The 25,251-nt window shown below is 45.9% G+C and overlaps 1 protein-coding gene across 1 annotated transcript in view; it reads left to right on the forward strand.

The window, feature by feature from the left end:
* LOC116374874 (RNA-binding Raly-like protein) overlaps nt 1-21,604 on the forward strand; it is a 71,672-nt gene extending 50,068 nt beyond the window's left edge. The window contains exons 3-7 of the mRNA XM_031831022.1: nt 10,613-10,663; nt 18,482-18,651; nt 18,963-19,076; nt 19,722-19,873; nt 20,470-21,604. Of these exons, the coding sequence (XP_031686882.1) occupies nt 10,613-10,663; nt 18,482-18,651; nt 18,963-19,076; nt 19,722-19,873; nt 20,470-20,508 (526 nt within the window). The 3' untranslated portion in view covers nt 20,509-21,604. The remainder of the gene's footprint in view (nt 1-10,612; nt 10,664-18,481; nt 18,652-18,962; nt 19,077-19,721; nt 19,874-20,469) is intronic.
* The last annotated feature ends 3,647 nt before the right edge of the window (nt 21,605-25,251 follow it).

Consider the following 25,251-nt stretch of genomic DNA (forward strand, 5'->3'; position numbering starts at 1 on the left):
AGCGGGGTGAACAGGCAGTGGCTCGGGTGGTTGTTGTCCTTGATGATCTTTATGGCCTTCCTGTGACATCGGGTGGTGTAGGTGTTCTGGAGGGCAGGTAGTTTGCCCCCGGTGATGCGTTGTGCATCACTACCCTCTGGAGAGCCTTACGGTTGTGGGCGGAGCAGTTGCCGTACCAGGCGGTGATACAGCCCGAAAGGATGCTCTCGATTGTGCATCTGTAGAAGTTTGTGAGTGCTTATGGTGACAAGCCGAATTTCTTCAGCCTCCTGAGGTTGAAAAGGCGCTGCTGCGCTTTCTTCACGATGCTGTCTGTGTGGGTGGACCAATTCAGTTTGTCTGTGATGTGTACGCCAAGGAACTTAAAACTTACTACCCTCTCCACTACTGTTCCATCGATGTGGATAGGGGGGTGTTCCCTCTGCTGTTTCCTGAAGTCCACAATCATCTCCTTAGTTTTGTTGATGTTGAGTGTGAGGTTATTTTCCTGACACCACACTCCGAGGGCCCTCACCTCCTCCCTGTAGGCCATCTCATCGTTGTTGGTAATCAAGCCTACCACTGTTGTGTCGTCCGCAAACTTGATGATTGAGTTGGAGGCGTGCGTGGCCACGCAGTCGTGGGTGAACAGGGAGTACAGGAGAGGGCTCAGAACGCACCCTTGTGGGGCCCCAGTGTTGAGGATCAGCGGGGTGGAGATGTTGTTGCCTACCCTCACCAACTGGGGGCGGCCCGTCAGGAAGTCCAGTACCCAGTTGCACAGGGCGGGGTCGAGACCCAGGGTCTCGAGCTTGATGACGAGCTTACAGGGCACTATGGTGTTAAATGCCGAGCTGTAGTCGATGAACAGCATTCTCACATAGGTATTCCTCTTGTCCAGATGGGTTAGGGCAGTGTGCAGTGTAATAATCTTCCTTGGCACTCATTCTAATGGCAGATTGTGGGTGATTAAAAGTTCCAATTGTTGGATATCTGAACTGGCTGGATTTCAATAGGAATTACAGTACCTTCAGAAAGTGTTCATACCCCTTGACTTATTCCACATTTTGTTGTGTTACAGCCTTGAAAGAATGTTTTTCCAAAATTAAAAACAGAAATATCTCATTTACATAGGTATTCACACCCCTGAGTCAATACTTTGTAGAAACACTTTCTGAAGGCACTGTGAATTACACAGCATAATATAACTTGCCAATGTGGCCTGCAAACCAGCAGTTTCAGACCACTGTGTTAGGGTAAAACTAGGCTGTCAAAGTATGATATTGTCAAAAAAAGTAATGTATTCTCATGAATAATAACATTTTTATGATAAAATATTAACTTAGGCACTCACCTGGTGAAGGCTACAGGACTGAAAGCCATCAAATGCTAAAATGATGTCTCTGTCACTAGCAAACACTGTCATGGGTGGTACTGGTCCCTAGAAAATTAACTTAATAGGCAGCCTGGGAAATTATTATACAAATAAGGCATAACCACAGGTGTTAGAATCAGCTCTTATAAAGTGTTAATTTCAGTTGGAATTTGCAACACCCATGGTGTTAGGGATCGAACACCCTCGGGGTGTTAGTTTATCAACACTCTGAAAAGTGTTACTTTAAAACTATTTTGGTGGGTTACATATACACACTAAGAAAGTGTTAAATGGAACACTGTGGGTGTTTAAAATTCTGATCTCAAATATTCTGTGTAGGAGCCTATAGAATGCACCCACTTGGACTGTGTTCAGTACTAAACTGTATACAGTGCAAAAATGTCAGTGTACTGTGCTTCACTGTGTGTACTGTGCTTCACTGTGTTTGACACTGCATGATACTCTGCCCCCTGCTGTGCACAGTCTAATCTCAGAGTGTACAGTACAGATAGTTGTGCCCCAGCCAGAGCGCAGAGGAGCCCTACTAAATCCCTCGTTTATCAACGCAGGAGCGGTCAGCACTTTTCTTTAATAGCCCTCTAAACACAGCCCCAGTGGAGAGAGAGAGAGGGACATGGGGGGGGGGGGGGTGTAAGAGAACACTCTCCCCGGTCTCTGAGGTAGTACTCAGGTAAACAGTCACACCGAAACAGTCAACAAGGGCATCACCCACCTCTCCCTTCTTCATATCCCTCTCTCCACCCCCCACCCCCCCCACCCCCCCCACCCGCCTTCTGGATTGGCACTGAGATGCCTTGACCACTCTTCTACTCTGAGATGCCTTGACCACCCTTCTACTCTGAGATGCCTTGACCACCCTTCTACTCTGAGATGCCTTGACCACCCTTCTACTCTGAGATGCCTTGACCACCCTTCTACTCTGAGATGCCTTGACCACCCTTCTACTCTGAGATGCCTTGACCACCGTTCTACTCTGAGAAACATGTGAATGTAGGAGTTTTTCCCCCCTTAAACAGCCAGCTGTAGTGTTTCCCCCAACTCTATAACCTAGCCTGCCCGTACAGCACTGGACAAGCCACGGCAGTGAGATTGATGTCTCTTACCTCCACTACATCCACGTTAGTAGCAAGAAGCGGAAATGTCCTGCACAGCCAGCAGGAAAGGCTCAGTACATCAAAGAGAAGTGTGAAGCTGGCAGAGAGCAGTGAGGAGCTACAAGCTCAGTAAAACACACCTGAGTTAAGGTTTCAGAGTGTTCCATTCCTCTATCACACTCTCCTATCTGTGTCAAACTAGAGACTTGGACTGGGCTCTCTGGACGTTCGCTTGTAAGAGTTGAGTGTGAGCATGATTGTACGTCTCTCTGACCGTGGGCAGTCATAACTCAGGGCTGATGCTCCTCCCCTGTGTTTAAGAGGCTAGTTTCATTCCCCTGCATTAGACTGATATGATTTACACCAGCACAGCACGGCTCAGGTCGGAGTGGGAACTTTATCAGAACATAAATCACCTTATACCTGCCTACTAGGGCCTCTGGGAGGAGAGGGACGAAGACAGCACTTCACAACTAATACACCAGGGAGGGAGGGGAGAGTGGGAATGAGAAAAGGGGAAGGAGAGAAGGAGGGAGGGAGGGAGAAGTGGAAGGAGGGGGAGGGAGGAGGAGGTTGAAGGAGAGAGGGAGGAAGAGGTGGGGGGAGGGAGGGAGGAGGAAGTGGAAGGAGAGAGGGAGGGAGGAGGAGGTTGAAAGAGAGAGGGAGGAAGAGGTGGAAGGTGGGGGGGAATGGAAGGAGGGAGGGAGGAGGAGGTTGAAGGAGAGAGGGAGGAAGAGGTGGGGGGAGGGAGGGAGGGAGGAGGAAGTGGAAGGAGAGAGGGAGGGAGGAGGAGGTTGAAAGAGAGAGGGAGGAAGAGGTGGAAGGTGGGGGGGGAATGGAAGGAGGGAGGGAGGAGGAGTTTGAAAGAGAGAGGGAGGATGTGGTGGAAGGTGGGGGGGTGGAAGGAGAGAGGGAGGGAGAGGTGGGAGGAAGAGAGCAAACAGTGGAAGTTCTAAGAAATTAGTCCCTTTTGGGTAGTGTCACTTGGTGGGGGTACATTTGTGTCACAATACAAATTAAATTGTTAAAACATTTCTAGCCTGTCTATGGGTAACAGGGTTGACGTGTTATGCCAGACCCACTCAGTTTTCCACCACATAACACCAGAAAATGGCCCAAAAGAGTAGAACCAGCTCACCTGCTTTTACACTAGGATCTGACTATTAGATGTTCAATGTTTCTTTAGATTTTTTTTTGAGGAATAGTTTCACCATGTTAAAACAAATAATTTCATGCAACTGTAAGGACCGACGCTGGAGATGAGAAGCAGGTACAGGGAGTCAACATTTAATATAGCACAGACATTAAACAAGACAGGAACAGCATCGGCACTGTGTAACATAACGACATACGAACATTAACCCTGAAGCATTTGTATTGTGTAGGGATATGTGAGTATATGATGTGTGTCAACAGGGGGAAGTCTCAATGCTTACCACAGACAACACCGCCACCTTCCACATCTGCACGCACACACACATGCTATGCGACCAGCAAGGGGAGATGATTTGTAGCTAGCCATGTCTAATGGATTGCCGGGGCACTCAAAAAATAATGAAAATAAATGAATCAGCCTTTAGTGACCCTGCACTGCCTTTTAACACACACACAGCTGTAACGATGTACAGTACAATGAGAGTCGGGAAGCAAGTTCAGGACGTGAATACATTTAATAAATAAACAAACCCAACAAGAAACACGAACATCGCGCCAACATGACAGAGGGAGTGACATATAAAGGGCGGGTAATCAAGGAGGTGATGGAGTCCAGGTGAGTGTCATTATGCGTAGATGCGCGTAACGATGGTGACAGGTGTGTGCCATAACTAGAGGCTGGAGGGGGAGCACACTGACAACAGCCCCTTCACTGAGCTTCCTCTCTTTCTCTTTCTCTCATGTTTCCACTCACAAACTCAGAGACCATTATGTCATTAAAGAGAACCAGTGTGTGATTGGTTTACTCAAGGTGGTTGTGTTGCTGTTGAACTAGGAAAAGAGACCCTTAATCTTAGACTTGGGACCACACAGCCACTCCACTGAATAGCAGGCTAATGATTGCTTTGCAATACTTGCAGTTAGCCACTGATTCCTTCCAAACCACTTATTGTTGAATTAGCGATTTCCAACTTGTTGTGTAATGTTTATGCCCAATGGCCGATGAGCACCGATACGTTGTATCTATAATTTCTCTTCATTATTTATCTTCATATGACAAGGATTGACAAGGATTAAAAAGGATTTGGCAGTAGTTTGTCGATTGGTTCATGATGATGACTGCTAGCTAAGATCAGTCCAATCAAAGCCACTGTAGATATAATGTGATTTGACGTCATTTTATCTGTGGCCAATGACCTTGACCCTTCTTGGATGGGCGAGCTCTCCCTTTAGACTTGGTGGTGACGTAGTGTCTCCATGAGTGACAGAACACTGAGCCAATCACGGCGCAACGCTCTGTATTTTCTGTTGGCTTGCCCCACCACCACAGAAAGCACTGAGCTAGGCTGAAACACCTGCATTTTAGAGCTGCCTCACTCAAGAAAACAAAAAAGAGACCATGTTTATTTTGCGGCTTTATTAACTAAATTATATATTTTTTGATGCTGCATTGTTGGCAAACTAATATGTGATACGTTCTTTTTTGTGCTAAATATGTGGGGCTCAAAACAGCCCCACCTGCCCTGAATGACGGGTCACCACTGTATGTGTAACAGGGTTGACGTGTTATGCTCGAACCACTCAGTTTTCACAAAACACCCAAAAATGTCCAAAAAGAGTGGAACCAGCTCACTTGCTTTTAAACTAGTATTTGACTATTAGATGTTCAATGTTACTTTTGATTAAATGATTTAGAAAGGAATAGTTTCACCATACAGTATTAAAACAAGAGTTCAGTTCACATAACAGGGTTGACATTTTTTACATTTTTACATTAACAAGAATCACTAATCACATGAAATAAATAATACTTTTCAGAAAGGACTTTGTCAGTGCAACAAAGCTTCCATTCCAGAGACCATTATGTCATTATAGAGACAATCCAGAGCGTGATTGGTTTACTCCAGTTGGTTGTGTTGCTGGATGAGTAGTGCTGAGCAATTAACCAACATTTTGCTAGGGATCTCTTTCTGAAAATACATGATATAAGTGAGTGATAGCTGGTATTCAGCAGTCATAAAAGTATGCCTTATTTACTTTGAAAAACTCCAAAATAGTGCTTTTGTCAGACAGCATAGGCAGCAGCTCTATGGAGATGAGAGGATGACTTGGAATTAAATAACAAAGTCATCAAATAAAACAAAAGTAATATGCACAACTGAAATATTTTATTAAAGTAATGTGAATAAATGATGGTTAATAAGTGATAAGCAGTAATTGGTCCTCACTACCATCATGGGACTTGTTTTATTATCTATTGTTACAGCATTCATCCCACATAACGCATAGTGCAATTAATGAAAAAATATATCATTTGAAACCGAAATCAAAAACTGTGATTTTTTTTCTTCTTCATAGAATCGAACCAAAACCAAACCGACCTCAAAAAGCACTAATCGCTCAACATTATGGTTCAGCGGGGATCCATTTTTCAGCCAGAATTTCTGGGGACCCCCCCCCCCCCCAAAATGCCGAGTGAACCCACCCACGCCAAATCTAACCTTAAACATTAAAACCTTAAAATTGGTACATTTAAAATTTTACATCAACAAATAACCTTCAATTCATTGCATAAAAAAATATATAAAAAATTGGCTACCCCATTGAAGTTCCCCCGTGACCCCACTAGGAGAATACCACTGATTTATGGTCTCACAGCAGTCATTTTGGTCATGGTGACCATTCTGGAGCAGGGAATCTGTCTTTTCACCAGGCAGGTGGTGTTGCAATCACAATGCCTCTCCGGAGTGCTCGGCTAAAAGGATGATGATACTGTAATGCACTATGTGGTCTCCTATGTTTTCAAACTGCAGAAAGGCACTAATACCTGACATGTCTGTCTGTTTGTCTCAGACTTGGTTGAAGAGTTTAGCCACTCTAATAACAGAAGATGGCTTGGATAATGGAAGAGGAAATGGAAATTGTTTTCCGTCCTGACTCTCTCTCTCTCCTCCCAGTGCTAAATGACACAGATTACCAACTAGAACATTGCTGCAGGGAGAGAAAATTATAGAGAGAAAGAGGGAGAAAGAGAGTTAGAGTGAGTCAGTCTGTCTTAGTTTTCCTGCTGTGAGAGTTTGGCAAATAGTTGTTATTTTCTTCCGCTCAAGTTCCCCATTAGGACACAGAGCCCCTCATCTGTGCCGGGGCCCGGGGCGCTGTTCTCTCTCCCGATTGCTCACGCCGTCTCTCCTCCCTGCCTGAGCACAGAACTTCTGTTGGCCGCCAGATCTGTTAGCTCATGGTGTTCTGCTGAGTACAGGGAATCTGCGGGTAGAGGTTGAGAGGTTGTGTTGTGTTCAGGTGGGTCCTATTAGCAGACTGAGTGGAAAGGTTCTGTTTGAGTTCAGTTTCAATGGTGGCTAAGTAGAACGGTTTTGTCAGGGTCTTGGAACTGGCTAAGTAGAGTGGTTTTGTTTTGGTTCAGTAGTACAATGCACATAAACCCTAATCCACACAGCCAACCCTGGACTGTGCAGACCCACACACACATTTGGACATGGAAAGAAACCTTCAACCAGAGTGTGCTCCCCTGCAGGGGATTGAGTTTCCATCATGTTGTCGTGTCTTTGGCTATGCCGGATCAAGTGATATGACATGCTATTCTATAAAATAATTTCTCCGTAATTGATATTACCTGATTGAGCTAATCATGTAAATGTAATTAACTAGAGAGTCAGGGCACCACGAAAGAATATCTATAGAGCTGTTATCTTCCGAATAAACTCTTAAAGACCTAGTAATATTTTACATCAATAGCAGTCAATATTAATCGTCATCTTAATTCAGTCTCATCTGAAAGTTGTAAATTCTTGGTTATCTGCACGAACCCTGGCTAACAAGTTGAATCAGCAATACAAAATTGGGTTTAATTATTTATTTACTAAATACCTAACTAATCACACAGAATTACACATAAACATAATTAAATCATAACTTGATTACAAATTACGTCATAAAGGAAAACGTCCCTAGCAGGCGGAACAGATATGACAGCGTGTTACACAAAAGAAAAGGGCTAGATTTGAGTGAAAGAGCGGGAAGACTGATGAACAAAGGGCGAAGCTGTGCTATCGTAAATACAGTATCTTATGCATTCTAAATTACCGCCCATTTGGAAAAGGAAAATGCAATAAATATTTACTCTGAGCTGCGCTTCGGTAGGTTGGTGGTAGATGGAAGGCCATGTTGCCCAACCGAGTCCTTTGAAGAATGCCTCCGGTTGTCAATTGGATACATTGTAGTAACGTCGTTGTGTGATAGACGGAATACTCTGTCTGTTCCTTCCTAACCCTCGTTTGCAACGGCTGTTGCTAACTCAACGGCTAGGAGGTATCACTTCTGTAGTGAATAAGAGTTCAAAGTTCATACCATTCGCAACCAAAGCTCAGGCTGATGTTGACTTCGTTCTGTAGTTATTATCTGAACCATTCTGACATCGGACCGTCGTCCTCACCTCCTCGGAACAGGAGGTTATATTGTCGTCAAGGCTTTATATAGGAAGGGAGAGGAGGGCGTGTTTGAAAAGTTTTAAAGCCCATGTCCCTTCACAGGGGCGGGCCACTGATTGAGCAGAGCCCTACCTTATGAAAACCCAAACCTCTCATTTTAGAAGCTAAAATCACATTTCATCCCATCACGAATAATTTCATATTCAAACATTTAAATTGAACAACAATTCCATGTGAAGCCGATAACTCGGATGTGTAGACTTTCCACAGTAGAGTTTATGTCATCTTATCATTGATGAGAATGTCTCAGATGACAACCGAACTGACATCATATTCATTAAGTACCACCACATATGTTCAATTGGTCGGATTACCAGAATATAGTTCATTTCCCCCCACCTTCTGATGTTCCCAGAATCTGTATGTTAACCAAGGGTTTTGCAAATGTAACATCAGTAGGGTAGAGAGAGGAAAAAGGAAGGAAGAGGTATTTATGACTGTCATAAACCTAGCCCCAGGCCAACGTCATGACAATGTTAAATAGGGATAGCTGGAAACATAGATGTCTTCCATTTCACATGAAAGGCCTACCGGTATTTAGAATAATAGAAGCCTTTCTGCAAATTGATCAGACCTCGAGCTAAATCATAAAACACAGTTGGGGAAGAGCGTGATGAGATGTAAATGTTGACACTTATTACAGATTATTTGAAGATGGCAGAATATGGAGCTCAGAAAATCCAACTGTCTTCAGACGAGGGGAGAAAACCAGAAACAGTTTGGCTGCGGGTAGCTGGAGGAGAATTCATTAGGAATTCACACACACCTCAGGTACACAAACACACACTTTTATACCAACACTGCTAGCTATCTCAACACTTCAGAGACAGGGTTGCTACATTCTGAATCACATTTACATACAGAGTGAGCAAAAGAAAGTGTGTGTGTATGAGTGTGCAGCACATCTGTCTGTGTGTCTGCGCTCATGCATGTGTGTACTGTATGTTTTTAGCTGTGAAAAAGTGTTACGTTTAGTCTCCTGCTGTACTTCCTGACATGTTTACTGATACATCACTTTCCTCCAGTCAACAGCATGATTACAGCACTGAGACTCACCAGCCCCCTGCAGAGACAGATAGGACAGAGGGGCTTTAGGTGTGTGTGTGTGTGTGTGTGTGTACGTGGGTGTGATTTTGTTTATGTGTGTCATGTGTATGTCATGCATCTGTGTGTCTGTGTGTGTCTGGTTTGATCCATCTGTTTGAGAGAATGATGAACCATGCTGATACGATCTGTATCGCCCACGTACTGTATGCTACTCACCTTGAGGTGATCATGTATTACATTTAGTAGAGGCTATGCTGATCGTTCTATTTATGCAGTGTATTCATATACGAATTAGAATGGGTACATGAGTCACCTTTCAGGCACCTATAAATACAGTTCTTCTCTGGTTTAAAGTTTTACAGAAAGCATAAGTGGAGGGTATCTGCTGTTTGTGTGTGTGTGTGTGTGTGTGTGTGTGTGTGTGTGTGTGTATGTGTGTGTGTGTGTGTGTGCGTAGACTTCAGGGCTGGGGTATCAGTGGTCAGGCAGGGATTAAACACACAGAGAAATGCTGAGCTCTATTTAACTACACACCAGCGTATGAGCTACTTACCATCAGGCTTAGTGTCACTCCTCTCTCTGCCCTGGTCTGCTCTACACACCAAACCGTATAGGGTAATCTATAAACTACAACCTACAGCAAACTCTGCCCATATATTGTAGGCAAAGGTGTGAGCAATTCGAGTCTAATCAAACACACACAGAGATGCACAAACACACACACACACACACACACACACACACACACACACACACACACACACACACAGGCACATACACAGGTGGGTGCATACACACCAACAACTGACAGTCCAACTTCACAGTAAATGAGCTGGAATATGTAGAAGCACATAGAGTGCGCAGCCTGTGGGCATTGGTGCATAACACAGGACAATTTCTATGGATTTTCCACCTTGGGTGCTGTGGCACAACAATTCCAATGTCTTTTTCCAGCTGGCTAGAAATCATGAATAGCATATTCCTTCCAGTTGCCAGAGCCCTGCTCTAACTATGTACACACTATTCCAGCAGCCTGCTTACAGAGTGGAATATCTCTGATGGCACAGTATATTTAGCTCACCTAATAAGGAACAGATCTGAAAGGCTGCTTGTATCATAGATAGATGTTGTTTGATCTCTCAGTTTTTCATCAGCCTGTCTTAACGTTCTGCTCTCACAGGGGATGGATGACTTTGTGTGTGTGTGTGTGTGTGTGTGCACGCGCATATGTGTGTGTGCCGTGCGTGTGTGCACCATGCATGCGTGTGCATGTGTGTCAGTAACACCTGTCAGTCAGCTGTGAAGATAGTTGTTAGGCTTTGTGTCATGCCACTGTCAACTCACTGTCTCTCTCACTCTCTCCATCCCCCCTCCTCTCTCTCACTCTCTCCATCCCCCCCTCCTCTCTCTATCACCCTCTCTCTCTGCAGATCTGATTATGACCTGGACTATGAGTGCTATCAGGAGGACCTCTATGACAGGTACTGTCAGCCCGCTCTGCACAGCGCCTCTCACACAAACCCTGAATGTTCAGAGTCGGACAGAGGAAAAGTCTAAAAAACACACTTAACCTTCCTTGTCTCCCCTGTCTCCTGCTGGCCCTCTCCCTCCTCCCCCTCCCCCTGTCTGTCACTGAGCTGTCAGTCATGTGTCTCTGCTAACAGAGCTGCCTGTTACTGCCCACTAATCGTACCTTGGTAAATCTTCACTCCACTCGGCCTGGCAGGTGTTTGAGGCACATGTATATGAACGAACAAACATACACACACACACATACACTACTGTTCAAAAGTTTGGGGTCACTTAGAAATGTCCTTGTTTTTGAAAGAAAATGTAAAAGATTGTCCATTAAAATAACATGAAATTGATCAGAAATACAGTGTAGACATTGTTAATGTTGTAAATGACTATTGGAGCTGGAAACGGCTGATTTTTAATGGAATATCTACATAGGCGTACAGAGGCCCATTATCAGCAACCATCACTGCTGTGTTCCAATGGCACATTGTGTTAGCTAATCAAAGTTTATCATTGTAAAAGGCTAATTGATCATTAGAAAACCATTTTGCAATTATGTTAGCACAGCTGAAAACTGTTGTGCTGATTAAAGAAGCAATAAAACTGGCCTTCTTTAGACTAGTTGAGTATTTGGAGCATCAGCATTTGTGGGTTCTATTACAGGCTCAAAATGGCCAGAAACAAATAACTTTCTTCTGGAACTCGTCAGTCGATTCTTGTTTTGAGAAATGAAGGCTACTATATGCAATAAATTACCAAGAAACTGAAGATCTCATACAACGCTGTGTACTACTCCCTTCACAGAACAGCGCAAACTGGCACTAACCAGAATAGAAAGAGGAGTGGGAGGCCCCGGTGCACAACTGAGCAAGAGGACAAGTACATTAGAGTGTCTAGTTTGAGAAACAGACTCCTCACAAGTCCTCAACTGGCAGCTTCATTAAATAGTACCCGCAAAACACCAGTCTCAATGTCAACAGTGAAGAGGCGACTCCGGGATGCTGGCCTTCTAGGCAGAGTTCCTCTGTCCAGTGTCTGTGTTATTTTGCCCATCTTAATCTTTTCTTTTTATCGGCCAGTCTGAGATCTTTTTCTTTGCAACTCTGCCTCAATGAGGGTCCCCAGTCCAGGGCCCGCTACGAGGGTCCCCAGTCCGGGGCCTGCTACGAGGATCCCCAGTCCGGGGTCGGCGGCGAGGGTCCCCGCTCCAGAGGTGCCACCAAAGTGGGGTGAGCCAGCGGTGGAGCGGGGTCTGCGTCCCGCACCTGAGGTCCCGCCGCGGATAGATGCCCACCCAGACCCTCCCCAATAGGTTTAGGTTTTGCGGCCGGAGTCCGCACCTTTGGGGGGGGATACTGTCACACCCTGATCATAGAGATCCTTTTTATGTCTCTATTTTGGTTTGGTCAGGGCGTGAGATGGGGGGGGTTCTTATTCTTATTTTCTATTTCTATGTTTTGGCCGGGGATGGTTCTTATTCAGGGACAGCTGTCTATCTATGTCTCTGATTGGGAACCATACTTAGGTACCCTATTCCCCACCTGTGTTTGTGGGAAGTTTACTTTGTTTAGGGCACATAGCCTTTGAGCTTGACAATTTGTTTTTGTATGGTTTATTGTTTTTTGTCGGCATCATTTTTATAATAAAAGAAAATGTACGCTCACGACCCTGCACCTTGGTCCTCCTCCTTCAACATCCGTGACACACACAGAGAGTTGCTGTGTGGCCTCTATAATGAAACCAGTCAGGTTGTAAGCCACTCTAACCCTAGCTGAATCTCTAATAATTATGAGTCAGCTTAAACTGTTCTAAGTGCAGCAGCTTATATTACAAGTTCCATTAAAGCTCAGGTTAGTTTTCTGTGGCTCACAGCAGAGGTTGGGCCATGGGTCAGGGTGGCTACATTACAGTAACTGAAGCATATAGAGAATTAACTGTAGGCTGGAAAACTGTCATTAAGTACCTGTTCACTTTCCAGCGGTACTGTACTGTAGATGGTACTGTGTTTTGACATGGAGCTGTGGGGTGTTTTCACTACAGCTCCAGCCGAGAGATCATGACCTCAGTTCAGATTCCAAGACAGAATTTGACAGTCAGTCCGGTTCAATACAATTAATTCAAGTTTAGTACGGCCCTGCCCAGTTCACAGTTGAATCCTGTTCAGTCCACTCCAGTCTTGCTCAATATCTTTCAGTCTAATGATCTCTGATCCTGTCTGATTCTGTCCATATCAGTCCGTTTTAGTCCAGTTCCGCATGGCTTAACCCAGGTCAGTCCTGTTCAGTCTGACTCAGTTTTGCCAAGTCCAGTTGAGTTCGGTTCTATCTGGTTCAGCATGGCTTAACCCAGCTCAGTCCCATTCAGTCTGACTCAGTTATGCCATGTCCAGTTGAGTCCGGTTCTGTCTGGTTCGTCACCCAGGTCAGTCACTCAGGTAATTGCTGTGGGAGCTCTCCACCTCCCTCAGGCACACTGAAGGTGACATGGCTCATTCATAAACACAGCACTCAGCAAATCTGAATAAAGAGTGCGCTCTCTCACACACACAAACACACACTGAACAACCTTGTTGTCCTCTGTGTGAATGCACTCTGTGTGAGGCACTCCGATGCTGTAGATGTGAGCATGCACTGAAGAGTTGAGGACGTCCTCTGTGTTTGTGTTTCTATCTTCAGTTTAAACAAACATGCAGAAAGAAAATAAGAGAGTGTAAGGAGGGTGGTTAGAGAAACAGGCTGTCAAACATAGAGATTACACCTCCATCTCTCTCTCTCTCTCTCTCTCTCTCTCTCTCACTCACACAGTATTGTACAGCTAACCTTGTGGGGACACACAATTCAGTTCCATTGAAAATCCTACTTTCCCTAACCCCTATCTCTAAACCTAACCATAACCCTAACCTGTACTCTTACCATAACCCAAAAACCTAACCTTAATCCTAACCCTAAACCTTATCTCCTGACCCTAAAACTAACCATAGCTCCTAACCCTAATCCTTAACGTAATTCTAACCCTAACTCTAATTCTAACCTTAACCCTAAACCCCCTAGAAATAGCATTTGACCTCATGGACGAACAAGGGACGAACAAAATGTCCCAAGTTGGTCAAATATTTGTTTGTTTACTATTCTTGTGGGGACTTCAAGTTAAACATGTACACACACACACACACACACACACACACACACACACACACACACACACACACACACACACACACACACACACACACACACACACACACACACACACACACACACAGTACTGTAGCTGTGAGTTGACACTGTCATCCTTTCCTTGCATTTTGTTGTTTTGCCACGCTCTGCATTTTTCTGTCTTCACAAAGGAAAAAACCCTCACCACTGATTTTCAATTTGCCTCAAACACGGTACATGATTTTGCCCTACGTGGCTGGCTAGCTCCATCGACCGCTTGTGTGTGTTAGTGTGTGTGTGTCTGCATCTGTTTGTGCGCATATGAGAAAATGTCTGCCTCTACACACACAGATAACAGCTCTAGCAGAGACAAAGCCTCTCTTATAATATCTCTTCTAATCCACACACAAACACATGCACACGCACACACACTTACACAAACACTTAAACACACTCTCGCTCTGTTTTCTCTAATCCTCACACATCCATAGTCTCTCGTTGCGTTTCACGAGCTCCTATTCTCTGAAACTACACTTCAAAGTAGTTGTAGCAGCACGCTGTCTATCTCCCTCTGCAAACTCCACTAAAGGACTTTAAACTCCCATAGGTCTTTAGTCTCCCAGCGTCTCTGCTGAAAGGCAACGGTCCCAGCCCTCTCACTACGTTGGTGGCCAGTTGATATACTTCATGCACAGTGAAGTGGCTGTATCTGGTTATATACTGGTAATACATTCTCCTGAGACAAGGGAACTGAAGTGTGAGATAGATTTCAGTAAAAGGGTAACACACGTTCCTCAACTGAACACTAAAGTATTATCTCTCTCAGCGACTTACAGCTCAATCACTGAACCCAAACTGACATCACACCTCAAGGCTTCCCAACTGGCATCCTGTTTGCAGGTGGATTAACGTGTGTTTCTCTCTCCTCAGCAGTCTACCTGGAGCCTTACTGCAGAGACGGTGGCTATCTCCACACAGCCCTGCCTGTGTAAAGGCCATTCAGGCTTACTTAGACCTGTAAATAAACACTAACCAATATGTTAATGAGTCTCTGAGCCCTGCTCTGCTGTAGGCTACACTCAGGGCACAGGAGAACAGGGCTATGGTTCCTGGGGTGGGTTTTTGGTGGTGCAGGATCTTCTTGGTGTGTATGGAGGGTGATGTGTCCTTCTCTCTCTCTTGCTTTCTTTCTTACTTTTTTTTCTCGAAACCTCCTTTTCCCCCTCCTCCTCCCTCTCAGTTTTTAAGAGCTGGAGCCAGTGCCCAGGTCTCTGTCTGTCTGGCTCTCAGCCCTAATTGCTCTCTGATGCTATAAGCAGATGCCATGTGAAAGGCATTCAGGTTGGAATGTGACTCAGTCAGTCCCACAGGATTGAATTAGGTGGCAGAGCTTATTAAGAGGTTAGGATGAAAGCCCTTAAATACTGCAGACAGGAGCCAGGTAGGCAGTCCTTAAATACTGCAGACAGGAGTCAGGTAGGCAGTCCTTAAATACTGCAGACAGGAGTCAGGTAGGCAGTCCTTAAATACTGCAGACAGGAGTCAGGTAGGCAGTCCTTAAATACTGCAGACAGGAGTCAGGTAGGCAGTCCTTAAATACTGCAGACAGGTGTCAGGTAGGCAGTCCTTAAATACTGCAGACAGGAGCCAGGTAGGCAGTCCTTAAATACTGCAGACAGGAGCCAGGTAGGCAGTCCTTGTATAAAAGTTCCTGTACTTCATTTCAGAGTGGAAGACTTTCATTAAAGCTGTGGTTATAGGGCCTACAGGTTAACATAGGTCCCAGTCAAGCCGAGACTAAATTGACTTATGGTTGTTATCTGATTGGAGTGCTGACTGTGTGGTGTGTGTGATTGGCTAGCTCTGACCCCTCGGAGGAATCTGATTGGCTGACTGTGCTCCTGTGACCCTTTTCGGGGGTCTTATTGGTTAGTTTTTAGCCTTTACCAGTAGGTTGACATGTGTCCTTCCCTCTGGCTGATGATGGATGACCAGTGAGTGGTCAGGTCTCTCCAGGGAGGTAGTGGGGGAGGAGATCAATGACTCTCTTAATCAACATGATTAAAACACCACATCTCTCTGTCACAGCCTCTGGCCTCTCCACACACACACACACACACACACATAACATACACACACACACACACATAATATACACTCTCCCATGTTTCTGTAACTGCTAAAAAGCGAGTGTGTGATACACTCTCTCCTGTCACCTGCTCCGCTGTGCTGCCAGAGAGCTTTTGATTGGCCCTGACAGAACCAATTAGATTTAGCTGTTGATAGGGATACGGAGCTAGGCGATGGGGGAACGAGGGAGGAGAGAGGGGGACTGACAGTGGAGACTGATCCAAATCTAACTTCTGTCACATAGTAGATCTCTCCCCTCCTCCTCATCTCATCTCCTTTCCCATTTTCTCCTTCAATCCCTCCATGCCTCTCCTCTCCTTCAATCACTCCATACCTCTCCTCTCCTTCCATCCCTCCATACCTCTCCTCTCCTTCCATCCCTCCCCTATCCTTCAATCCCTCCATACCTCTCCTCTCCTTCAATCCCTCCATACCTCTCCTCTCCTTCCATCCCTCCATACCTCTCCTTTAATCCCCCCATACCTCTCCTCTCCTTCAATCCCTCCATACCTCTCCTCTCCTTCCATCCCTCCATACCTCTCCTCTCCTTCAATCCCTCCATACCTCTCCTCTCCTTCAATCCCTCCATACCTCTCCTCTCCTTCAATCCCTCCATACCTCTCCTCTCCTTCAATCCCTCCATACCTCTCCTCTCCTTCAATCCCTCCATACCTCTCCTCTCCTTCAATCCCTCCCCTCTCCTTCAATCCCTCCCCTCTCCTTCAATCCCTTCATACCTCTCCTCTCCTTCAATCCCTCCATACCTCTCCTCTCCTTCAATCCCTCCATACCTCTCCTCTCCTTCAATCCCTCCCCTCTCCTTCAATCCCATCATACCTCTCCTCTCCTTCAATCCCTTCATACCTCTCCTCTCCTTCAATCCCTTCGTACCTCTCCTCTCCTTCAAACCCTCCGTACCTCTCCTCTCCTTCAAACCCTCCGTACCTCTCCTCTCTTTCAAAACCTTCGTACCTCTCCTTCAAACCCTCCGTACCTCACCTCTTCTTCTAACACTCCGTACCTCTCCTCTCCTTCAAACCATCCGTACCTCTCCTCTCCTTCAGTATGTTCAGTCATTAGTAGTCATTACACTCATTAGTCATTTGTAGTTTGTTTGTGTTTTGTCACATGATGTGGTGAGACTTCTATATCCAGTGGCACTGTTTTCTTGTAGGGTAATACTATAATGGTTGTGTGAGGAGTACCAGGGGTCTACAACCTGTAGGGTAATACTATAATGGTTGTGTGAGGAGTACCAGGGGTCTACAACCTGTAGGGTAATACTATAATGGTTGTGTGAGGAGTACCAGGGGTCTACAACCTGTAGGGTAATACTATAATGGTTGTGTGAGGTGTACCAGGGGTCTTCAACCTGTAGGGTAATACTATAATGGTTGTGTGAGGAGTACCAGGGGTCTACAACCTGTAGGGTAATACTATAATGGTTGTGTGAGGAGTACCAGGGGTCTACAACCTGTAGGGTAATACTATAATGGTTGTGTGAGGAGTACCAGGGGTCTACAACCTGTAGGGTAATACTATAATGGTTGTGTGAGGAGTACCAGGGGTCTACAACCTGTAGGGTAATACTATAATGGTTGTGTGAGGAGTACCAGGGGTCTACAACCTGTAGGGTAATACTATAATGGTTGTGTGAGGAGTACCAGGGGTCTACAACCTGTAGGGTAATACTATAATGGTTGTGTGAGGAGTACCAGGGGACTTCAACCTGTAGGGTAATACTATAATGGTTGTGTGAGGAGTACCAGGGGTCTACAACCTGTAGGGTAATACTATAATGGTTGTGTGAGGAGTACCAGGGGTCTACAACCTGTAGGGTAATACTATAATGGTTGTGTGAGGAGTACCAGGGGTCTTCAACCTGTAGGGTAATACTATAATGGTTGTGTGAGGAGTACCAGGGGTCTACAACCTGTAGGGTAATACTATAATGGTTGTGTGAGGAGTACCAGGGGTCTACAACCTGTAGGGTAATACTATAATGGTTGTGTGAGGAGTACCAGGGGTCTACAACCTGTAGGGTAATACTATAATGGTTGTGTGAGGAGTACCAGGGGTCTTCAACTTGCTCAATTTCATTCCCTATCTGAGAAATCCTCTGCCTCACCTTATCAGATACTATTTCTTATTATTTTCTCACTTGTGTACACATTCTGTATGTGTGTGTATATTTCCTCTGCTTGTCAGATCGTATTACACCATCCTGTCAACCCTCTCCCTCTGTGTCCTTCATCATAGGAGACATACATTCACAAATACACACACCCACGGACACATCCATCCAACCAGGTGATAGACATCACTGTCCATACACGCAAACACACACACATGCTTGCCTGCTCACACACTCACTCACAAACATCCTGCCACTGTACTTTTCTGACATGCGTACACATACACATCTAGTCACACTGACAATACTACACTAAGTACTAGTAGTTGGATGACAGTGTGTGTGGATGTTTCCCTCTTCAGGATGTATGACTACCAGCGCGTGCCAGCTTCCCTACCTCCCCTGTCCCAGGGACCTAGCCTGGCCAAACGACCCCGCTCCTCCTCCACTTCCTCTGGGCACAGACGCAGCCGAGACAGGCCCCCCTCCAAGAGCTCCAGAGCCCACTCCACCAGCTCCAACAGGGCCAAGTGTGAGTAAAACACACACACTCACACACTACACTCAAGATGGTTCTTTCATTACAACACTTCAATAGCAGCCTCTTTCCTTAATGGATCCTAGCCAATCAGGTCTCATTATTAGCCCAAATCAACAGAGCAGAACCAATAGGCAGTGTGTATGCTGTTCTAATACCCACCCTCATCACCTTGATAGTCCTTATTACCAACACACTCACAGAAACTTGCCTTGGATCCTTTCCTTCCTTCTCTCCCCCTCTCTCATTCTCTATATCTCTCCTCCCCCTTCTCGCTCCCTCCCTCAACCTCTCCCTACTTGTAGTGAGAATGGAGGAGCTGCAGGTCATTAAGAGGGAGCTGACTCTGATAAAGACACAGATTGACGGGCTGCTTGACAACCTGGACAGGATGGACACACAGAGGCAGGACCACACAGGTGAGACAACCAATCAGAGAAAGAGACAGAGGAGTGGACAGGTGAAATAGGAGTAAAGCATGATAGGGGAAGCCACAGTGTGTGCTTTCACCTGTCCGGTTCTTACGAATCAGTGAAGAAGAATGACAGTGAGAAGTACAGAGACGGCGAAAGAAGGCTTATAGGAGAATAAATACAAAGTCCTACAGGGAAGTGTTGTAGCTGCTGCTCTCATGTGGCCACATGGACAAACTGCACCTTTGTCCTTTCTACGACACACATACTGTACCGACAAATAAAAAAAGAAATGTGTGTGTCATCTCATCCTTTCTATATCTTATCTGTACACGTTGCCTTTGGGTGGTTGACTGATCTCATCTCCGCATTCATTTATTCCAACGTAAATTATGATCCTCCTCCACTACTGTACCTCATCTCTCCTTTCTGTCTCCCTCTCCCCTCTCCTATTTCTTTCTCTATCGCCACATCTCTCCCTCATCCTGTCATTCTTGTTCTCTCCTCTCGTCTGTCAAATCATGCATTGCAGTTGACCATCAATGGTTTAGATTGAAAGTGAGAACAGGCACACCAACACTGATCTGTCCTATAGAGGGAACTTAGTGAAAGTTCACTCCTATTCACTCCCTCTCTCTCCGTGTTTTTTAGGGTCTCCCGTGAGGGAGGGCAGCCTGGCCGGGTCACCGTACTCCCCCTCCGCCAGCAGTGGTGAGCGCTCACCCTCCCCCCTGTCCCCCCCACGCCGCTGCATCCAGAGAGAGAGCCCCGAACTGGGGGAGGCCAGCGACGATGATCACACGGTAACTGGCTTGATGTCTGTGTGTGGAGAATCTCTGAATGTGAGTGGGAGTTCTTTCTCCTTGTCTCTGAGCGACATGAGGGCCTAAGCATGTCCTATGGTTGGCTGTGATTTAGCAGCTGTCAGTGTGATTTGGCATGCAACAGAAATAGTGCTTATCTCCACACACAGAAACACACACAAACAGACACACAAACATAAATACACACAAAGAGAACACTGACAAGAGCATCAAATCCATAGCCATTTTGAGTAATAAAAACAAATCAATAGCATGACACTTGAAGATCTCATTCTGGGTTCATCTCACCCACACACAGTTCACAATCATAACTGACATTCAACTCAAACACACAAAGAAAATCTGAGAGTAAAAGCAAGAGAGAGAAAGAAAGAGAGATTGAAAATAGGACAAATGAAAGCTGGACAGGATGCTCTTACCCTGACAGATGAGTGGGTGTTTATATAGAAGACTATTATCCTCCAGACCTTCCTCATCATTGTGTATAATCACCCTGGAGAGGGGAGCCTTACCTGAACAAAACACTCTTTGGTGTTTTGACACACTGTTGCTGATTGAGCGTGTGTGTGTTACAGATGAATAACCACAGCTCTGACCCTGAGGACGAGATGTGAGGATGGAAACAGAGAAGAAACGGAGGAGCGTCAGACATAGAGGAAGAGAATATCTGTCTTGTCAAGAAGTTACCATGCCAACAACTGATTCAGAGGCCCCACTCCTGTCGAACCAACCAGTTACATTGTATTCTACATCCACATATACATCAAACAGAAATACACTACTACACACACCACTTTGTGTTCAGAGTTAGCCTCTTTAGGTTCTAAATCATCTATTCCTCCTCTCTCTGTCTGGTAAGGGCAGATATTGTATGTGTGAACAGCACACACACACAGACACACAGGCACACACACACACACACACTGTAATTACAGTTTATCAGAAATCAACTCCATGTATCTCCCTTGGCTATTCCCCACTGAGATCAGCTCACCACACACACACACACACACATTTTATCTGTAGAGTGTAATTATTAACCAGAAGAGGAAGGTGAAATAATTTCCATATTTATAATTTTCTTACGCTCTTTTTAGCACGTCTTCATATTTTCCTGAATAACATTCTGATTACCAATCCGTATAAATTTTACCTGCATATTGAGAGACTGTTTTAAAAAAAAATGAGCATACTATAGATGTCGCAATCATAGTTTTTCAGTGAGTTGAGTTATTTTGTTATCTGTATATCATATCACTACCAGAGCATGAATTCATCAGTTTATACTTGTCCATCAGTTAAACCCCCCCCCCCTTATGTCTGTGTAATGTTATCTCCCTGCTGTATTACTACCTGTCTGTATTAGGTATGAGGAGACAGTAGCCCATCTCTTCCTCTATGTACCTGGCGCTATGAGCTGAGGAGAGGCCCCAGCCCGGTCCATGTGTAATATTGTGTATTACTGTAAAACTTTACTGTATTAGGTCAGCTGTACGATTTTAATCCATCATTTTGTTTTAGTTTTTTTAATTTAATGTTTTTTAAAGCGAGAAGAAAACGATAATTGTTTTATTATAATTCTAGTGGTGTTAAATGTTTTGTTAGTTCTGTTTGTATTCATGAAGAAGCCAAGTGGAAACACTACTCACACTGTCACAGTAGTAAAGGTATTTTCATATTGATTAAAAACACCTCTGGGAGTGTTTTCTTTATCATTGTTTGTATGTGTGTGTGTGTGTGTGTGTGTGTGTGTTTGGTTTTACTATCCTTGTGGGGACCAGAAGGAAAATTTGGACAAGTGGGAACATTTCGCCAGTCCCCGCAAGAAAATAGGTTATTTTAGACATGGGGGTTAGGAGTCAGGTTTAAGTTTATGGTTTGGGGTTAAGGGTTAGGGAAAATAGGAATCAGTTGCTTGGTTCCCGTGTCTGTGTGTGTAATAAAGGGAAACAGGATCAAAGGCAATGCTGTAGTGTGTGTAACTAATGCTGACTGAACAACAAACATTGTAAAGCTCAACATCAGACACAGTGGAACGTGTAAACTGTGTGTGTACAGTATGTGAGTGTTACAGAGAGGATGGGGAGAGCAAGATGCTTTTTATCTCTCAGAATCACCTTTAGTCGCCAAGTACATTTACACAAACTCAGAATTTTACTTGATGATATGGTGCTGCAGCTGCAAGTGATAGACAACATTTAGAGACAGAATACAGACAGTGTGGTTTCAACAAGGTTTTACATACAGTACAATTGGAAAGTATTCAGACCCCTTGACTTTTTCCACATTGTGTTACTGTAACGGTTTTCTTGTGTCGAAGGAGAGGCGGACCAAAATGCGGCGTGGTTATTATTCATGCTTCTTTAATAAATAAACTATACATGAATAGACTAACAAAACCAAGAAATGTGAAAAACCAGAACAGCCCTATCTGGTGCAAACACAGAGACAGGAACAATCACCCACAAAACCCAACACCAAACAGGCTACCTAAATATGGTTCCCAATCAGAGACAATGACTAACACCTGCCTCTGATTGAGAACCATATCAGGCCAAACACAGAAACTAGACACACAACATAGAATGCCCACTCAGCTCACACCCTGACCAAACAAAACATAGAAACATACAAAGCAAACTATGGTCAGGGTGTGACAGTACCCCCCCAAGGTGCAGACTCCGGCCGCAAAAAACCTGAACCTATTGGGGAGGGTCTGGGTGGGCATCTGTCCGCGGTGGCGGCTCTGGTGCTGGACGTGGCCCCCATTGTCCGCTTCTGAGGCCTCCTAACCACGGCGACCCTTCTAAATGACCCCACTGGACAGAGGGGCGGAAGCTCGGGAGACAGAGGGGCGGAAGCTCGGGACAGAGGGGCGGAAGCTCGGGACAGAGGGGCTCTGGGCTGAGGGGCACTGGCGGCACTGGCGGATCCTGGCTGACTGGCGGATCCTGGCTGACTGGCGGCACTGGCGGATCCTGGCTGACTGGCGGCACTGGCGGATCCTGGCTGACTGGCGGCACTGGCGGATCCTGGCTGACTGGCGGCTCCTGGCTGACTGGCGGCACTGGCAGATCCTGGCGGCTCCTGGCTGACTGGCGGCTCCTGGCTGACTGGCGGCTCCTGGCTGACTGGCGGCTCCTGGCTGACTGGCAGATCCTGGCTGACTGGCGGCACTGGCAGATCCTGGCTGACTGGCGGCTCCTGGCTGACTGGCGGCACTGGCAGATCCTGGCTGACTGGCGGCTCCTGGCTGACTGGCGGCTCCTGGCTGACTGGCGGCGCTGGGCAGACGGGAGGCTCTGGCAACGCTGGAGAGGAAGGCTCTGGCAGCGCTGGACTGAGTAGCTCTGGCGCCTCTGGAATGAGGGGCTCTAGCGCCTCTGGACTGAGGGGCGGGAGCTCTGGCAGCGCCGAACAGGCGGGAGACTCCGGCTGCGCTGGAGAGGAGGAAGGCTCCGGCAGCGCTGGACAGGCGAGGCGCACTGCAGGCCTGATGCGTGGTGCTGGCACTGGTGGTACTGGGCCGAGGACACGCATGGGAAGCCTGGTGCGGGGAGCTGCCATCGGAGGGCTGGTGTGTGGAGGTGGTACTGGATAGACCGGACCGTGCAGGCGCACTGGAGCTCTTGAGCACCGAGCCTTCCCAACCTTACCCGGTTGAACTCCCTGCCAGTGCGGCGAGGTGGAATAGCCCGCACTGGGCTATGCAGGCGAACCGGGGACACCGTGCACAAGGCTGGTGCCATGTAAGCCAGCCCAAGGAGATGCACTGGGGACCAGATGCGTAGAGCCGGCTTCATGGCACTTGGCTCGATGCTCACTCTAGCCCGGGCGATACGCGGAGCTGGTATGTACCGCACCGGGCTATGCACCCGCACTGGGGACACCGTGCGCTCCACCGCATAACACGGTGCCTGCCCGGTCTCTCTCGCCCCCGGTAAGCACAGGAAGTTGGCGCAGGTCTCCTACCTGGCTTCGCCACACTTCCTGTGTGCCTCCCCCCAATACATTTTTTGGGGCTGACTCTCGGGCTTCCATCCACGCCGCCGTGCTGCCTCCTCATACCAGCGCCTCTCCACCTTCTTCGCCTCCAGCTCTTCTTTGGGGCGGCGATATTCTCCTGGCTGTGCCCAGGGTCCTTTTCCATCCTCCCATGTCCATTCCTCCTCGCACTGCACCTTGGGGCGGCGACACTCCCCTGGCTTTGCCCAGGGTCCTCTCCCTTCGACGATTTCTTCCCAAGTCCAGAAGTCTTTATATCGCTGCTCCTGCTGCCGCTGCCTGTCACCATGCCGCTTGGTCCTGTTGTGGTGGGTGATTCTGTAACGGTTTTCTTGAGTCGAAGAAGAGGCGGACCAAAACGCAGCGTGGTTATTATTCATGGTTCTTTAATAAAGAAACTATACACAAATAGACTAACAAAACCAAGAAATTTGAAAAACCTGAACAGCCCTATCTGGTGCAAACACAGAAACAGGAACAATCACCCACAAAACCCAACACCAAACAGGCTACCTAAATATGGTTCCCAATCAGAGACAATGACTAACACCTGCCTCTGATTGAGAACCATATCAGGCCAAACACAGAAACAGACAAACTAGACACACAACATAGAATGCCCACTCAGATCACACCCTGACCAAACAAAACATAGAAACATACAAAGCAAACTATGGTCAGGGTGTGACAGTTACATTACAGCCTTATTCAAAAATGGATTAAATAAAACATTTCCCTCATCACTCTACACGCAATACCCCATAACGACAAAGCAAAAACAAATGTTTGTAGTGTCAAAGCTTGTAGTGTCATACCCAAGAAGACTCGAGGCTGTAATCACTGTCAAAGGAGCTTCAACAAAGTACTGAGTAAAGCGTCTGAATAGTTATGTAAATGAAATGTTTTCGTTTTTATTTATTTTTGCTAACATTTTACAAAAACTGTTTTTGCTTTGTCATTATAGGGTATTGTGTGTTGATTGATGAGGGGAAATCTAGGTAATCAATTTTAGAATAAGGCATAACAAAATGTGGAAAAAGTCATGGGATCTGAATTCCTCTGAATGCACTGTACATTATATACATCTAGCTTCTAAACTGGATTGAAAGGGAAATAAAGCAACTCATAGAGCAGATGTTTTTAAGCTCCCCTGTGTAGAGCAGTAGGCATATGTTATTCACCCTGACTGAAACGATGTTAGGCTACACAAGTATGCTAATAATGACATTTAGGCCTACAATCCTCACTTTTATCATTATTAAGGACTTATCTAAAGTGTGCTAAAACGCACTTTGACCCAAGCCTGTTTCCAAAAATGTTAAAAGGCCAATTGTTACTGGGATGTTTGCATA

The sequence above is a fragment of the Oncorhynchus kisutch genome, linkage group LG8 (genome assembly GCF_002021735.2).
Source record: "Oncorhynchus kisutch isolate 150728-3 linkage group LG8, Okis_V2, whole genome shotgun sequence".
Lineage (NCBI taxonomy): Eukaryota > Metazoa > Chordata > Actinopteri > Salmoniformes > Salmonidae > Oncorhynchus > Oncorhynchus kisutch.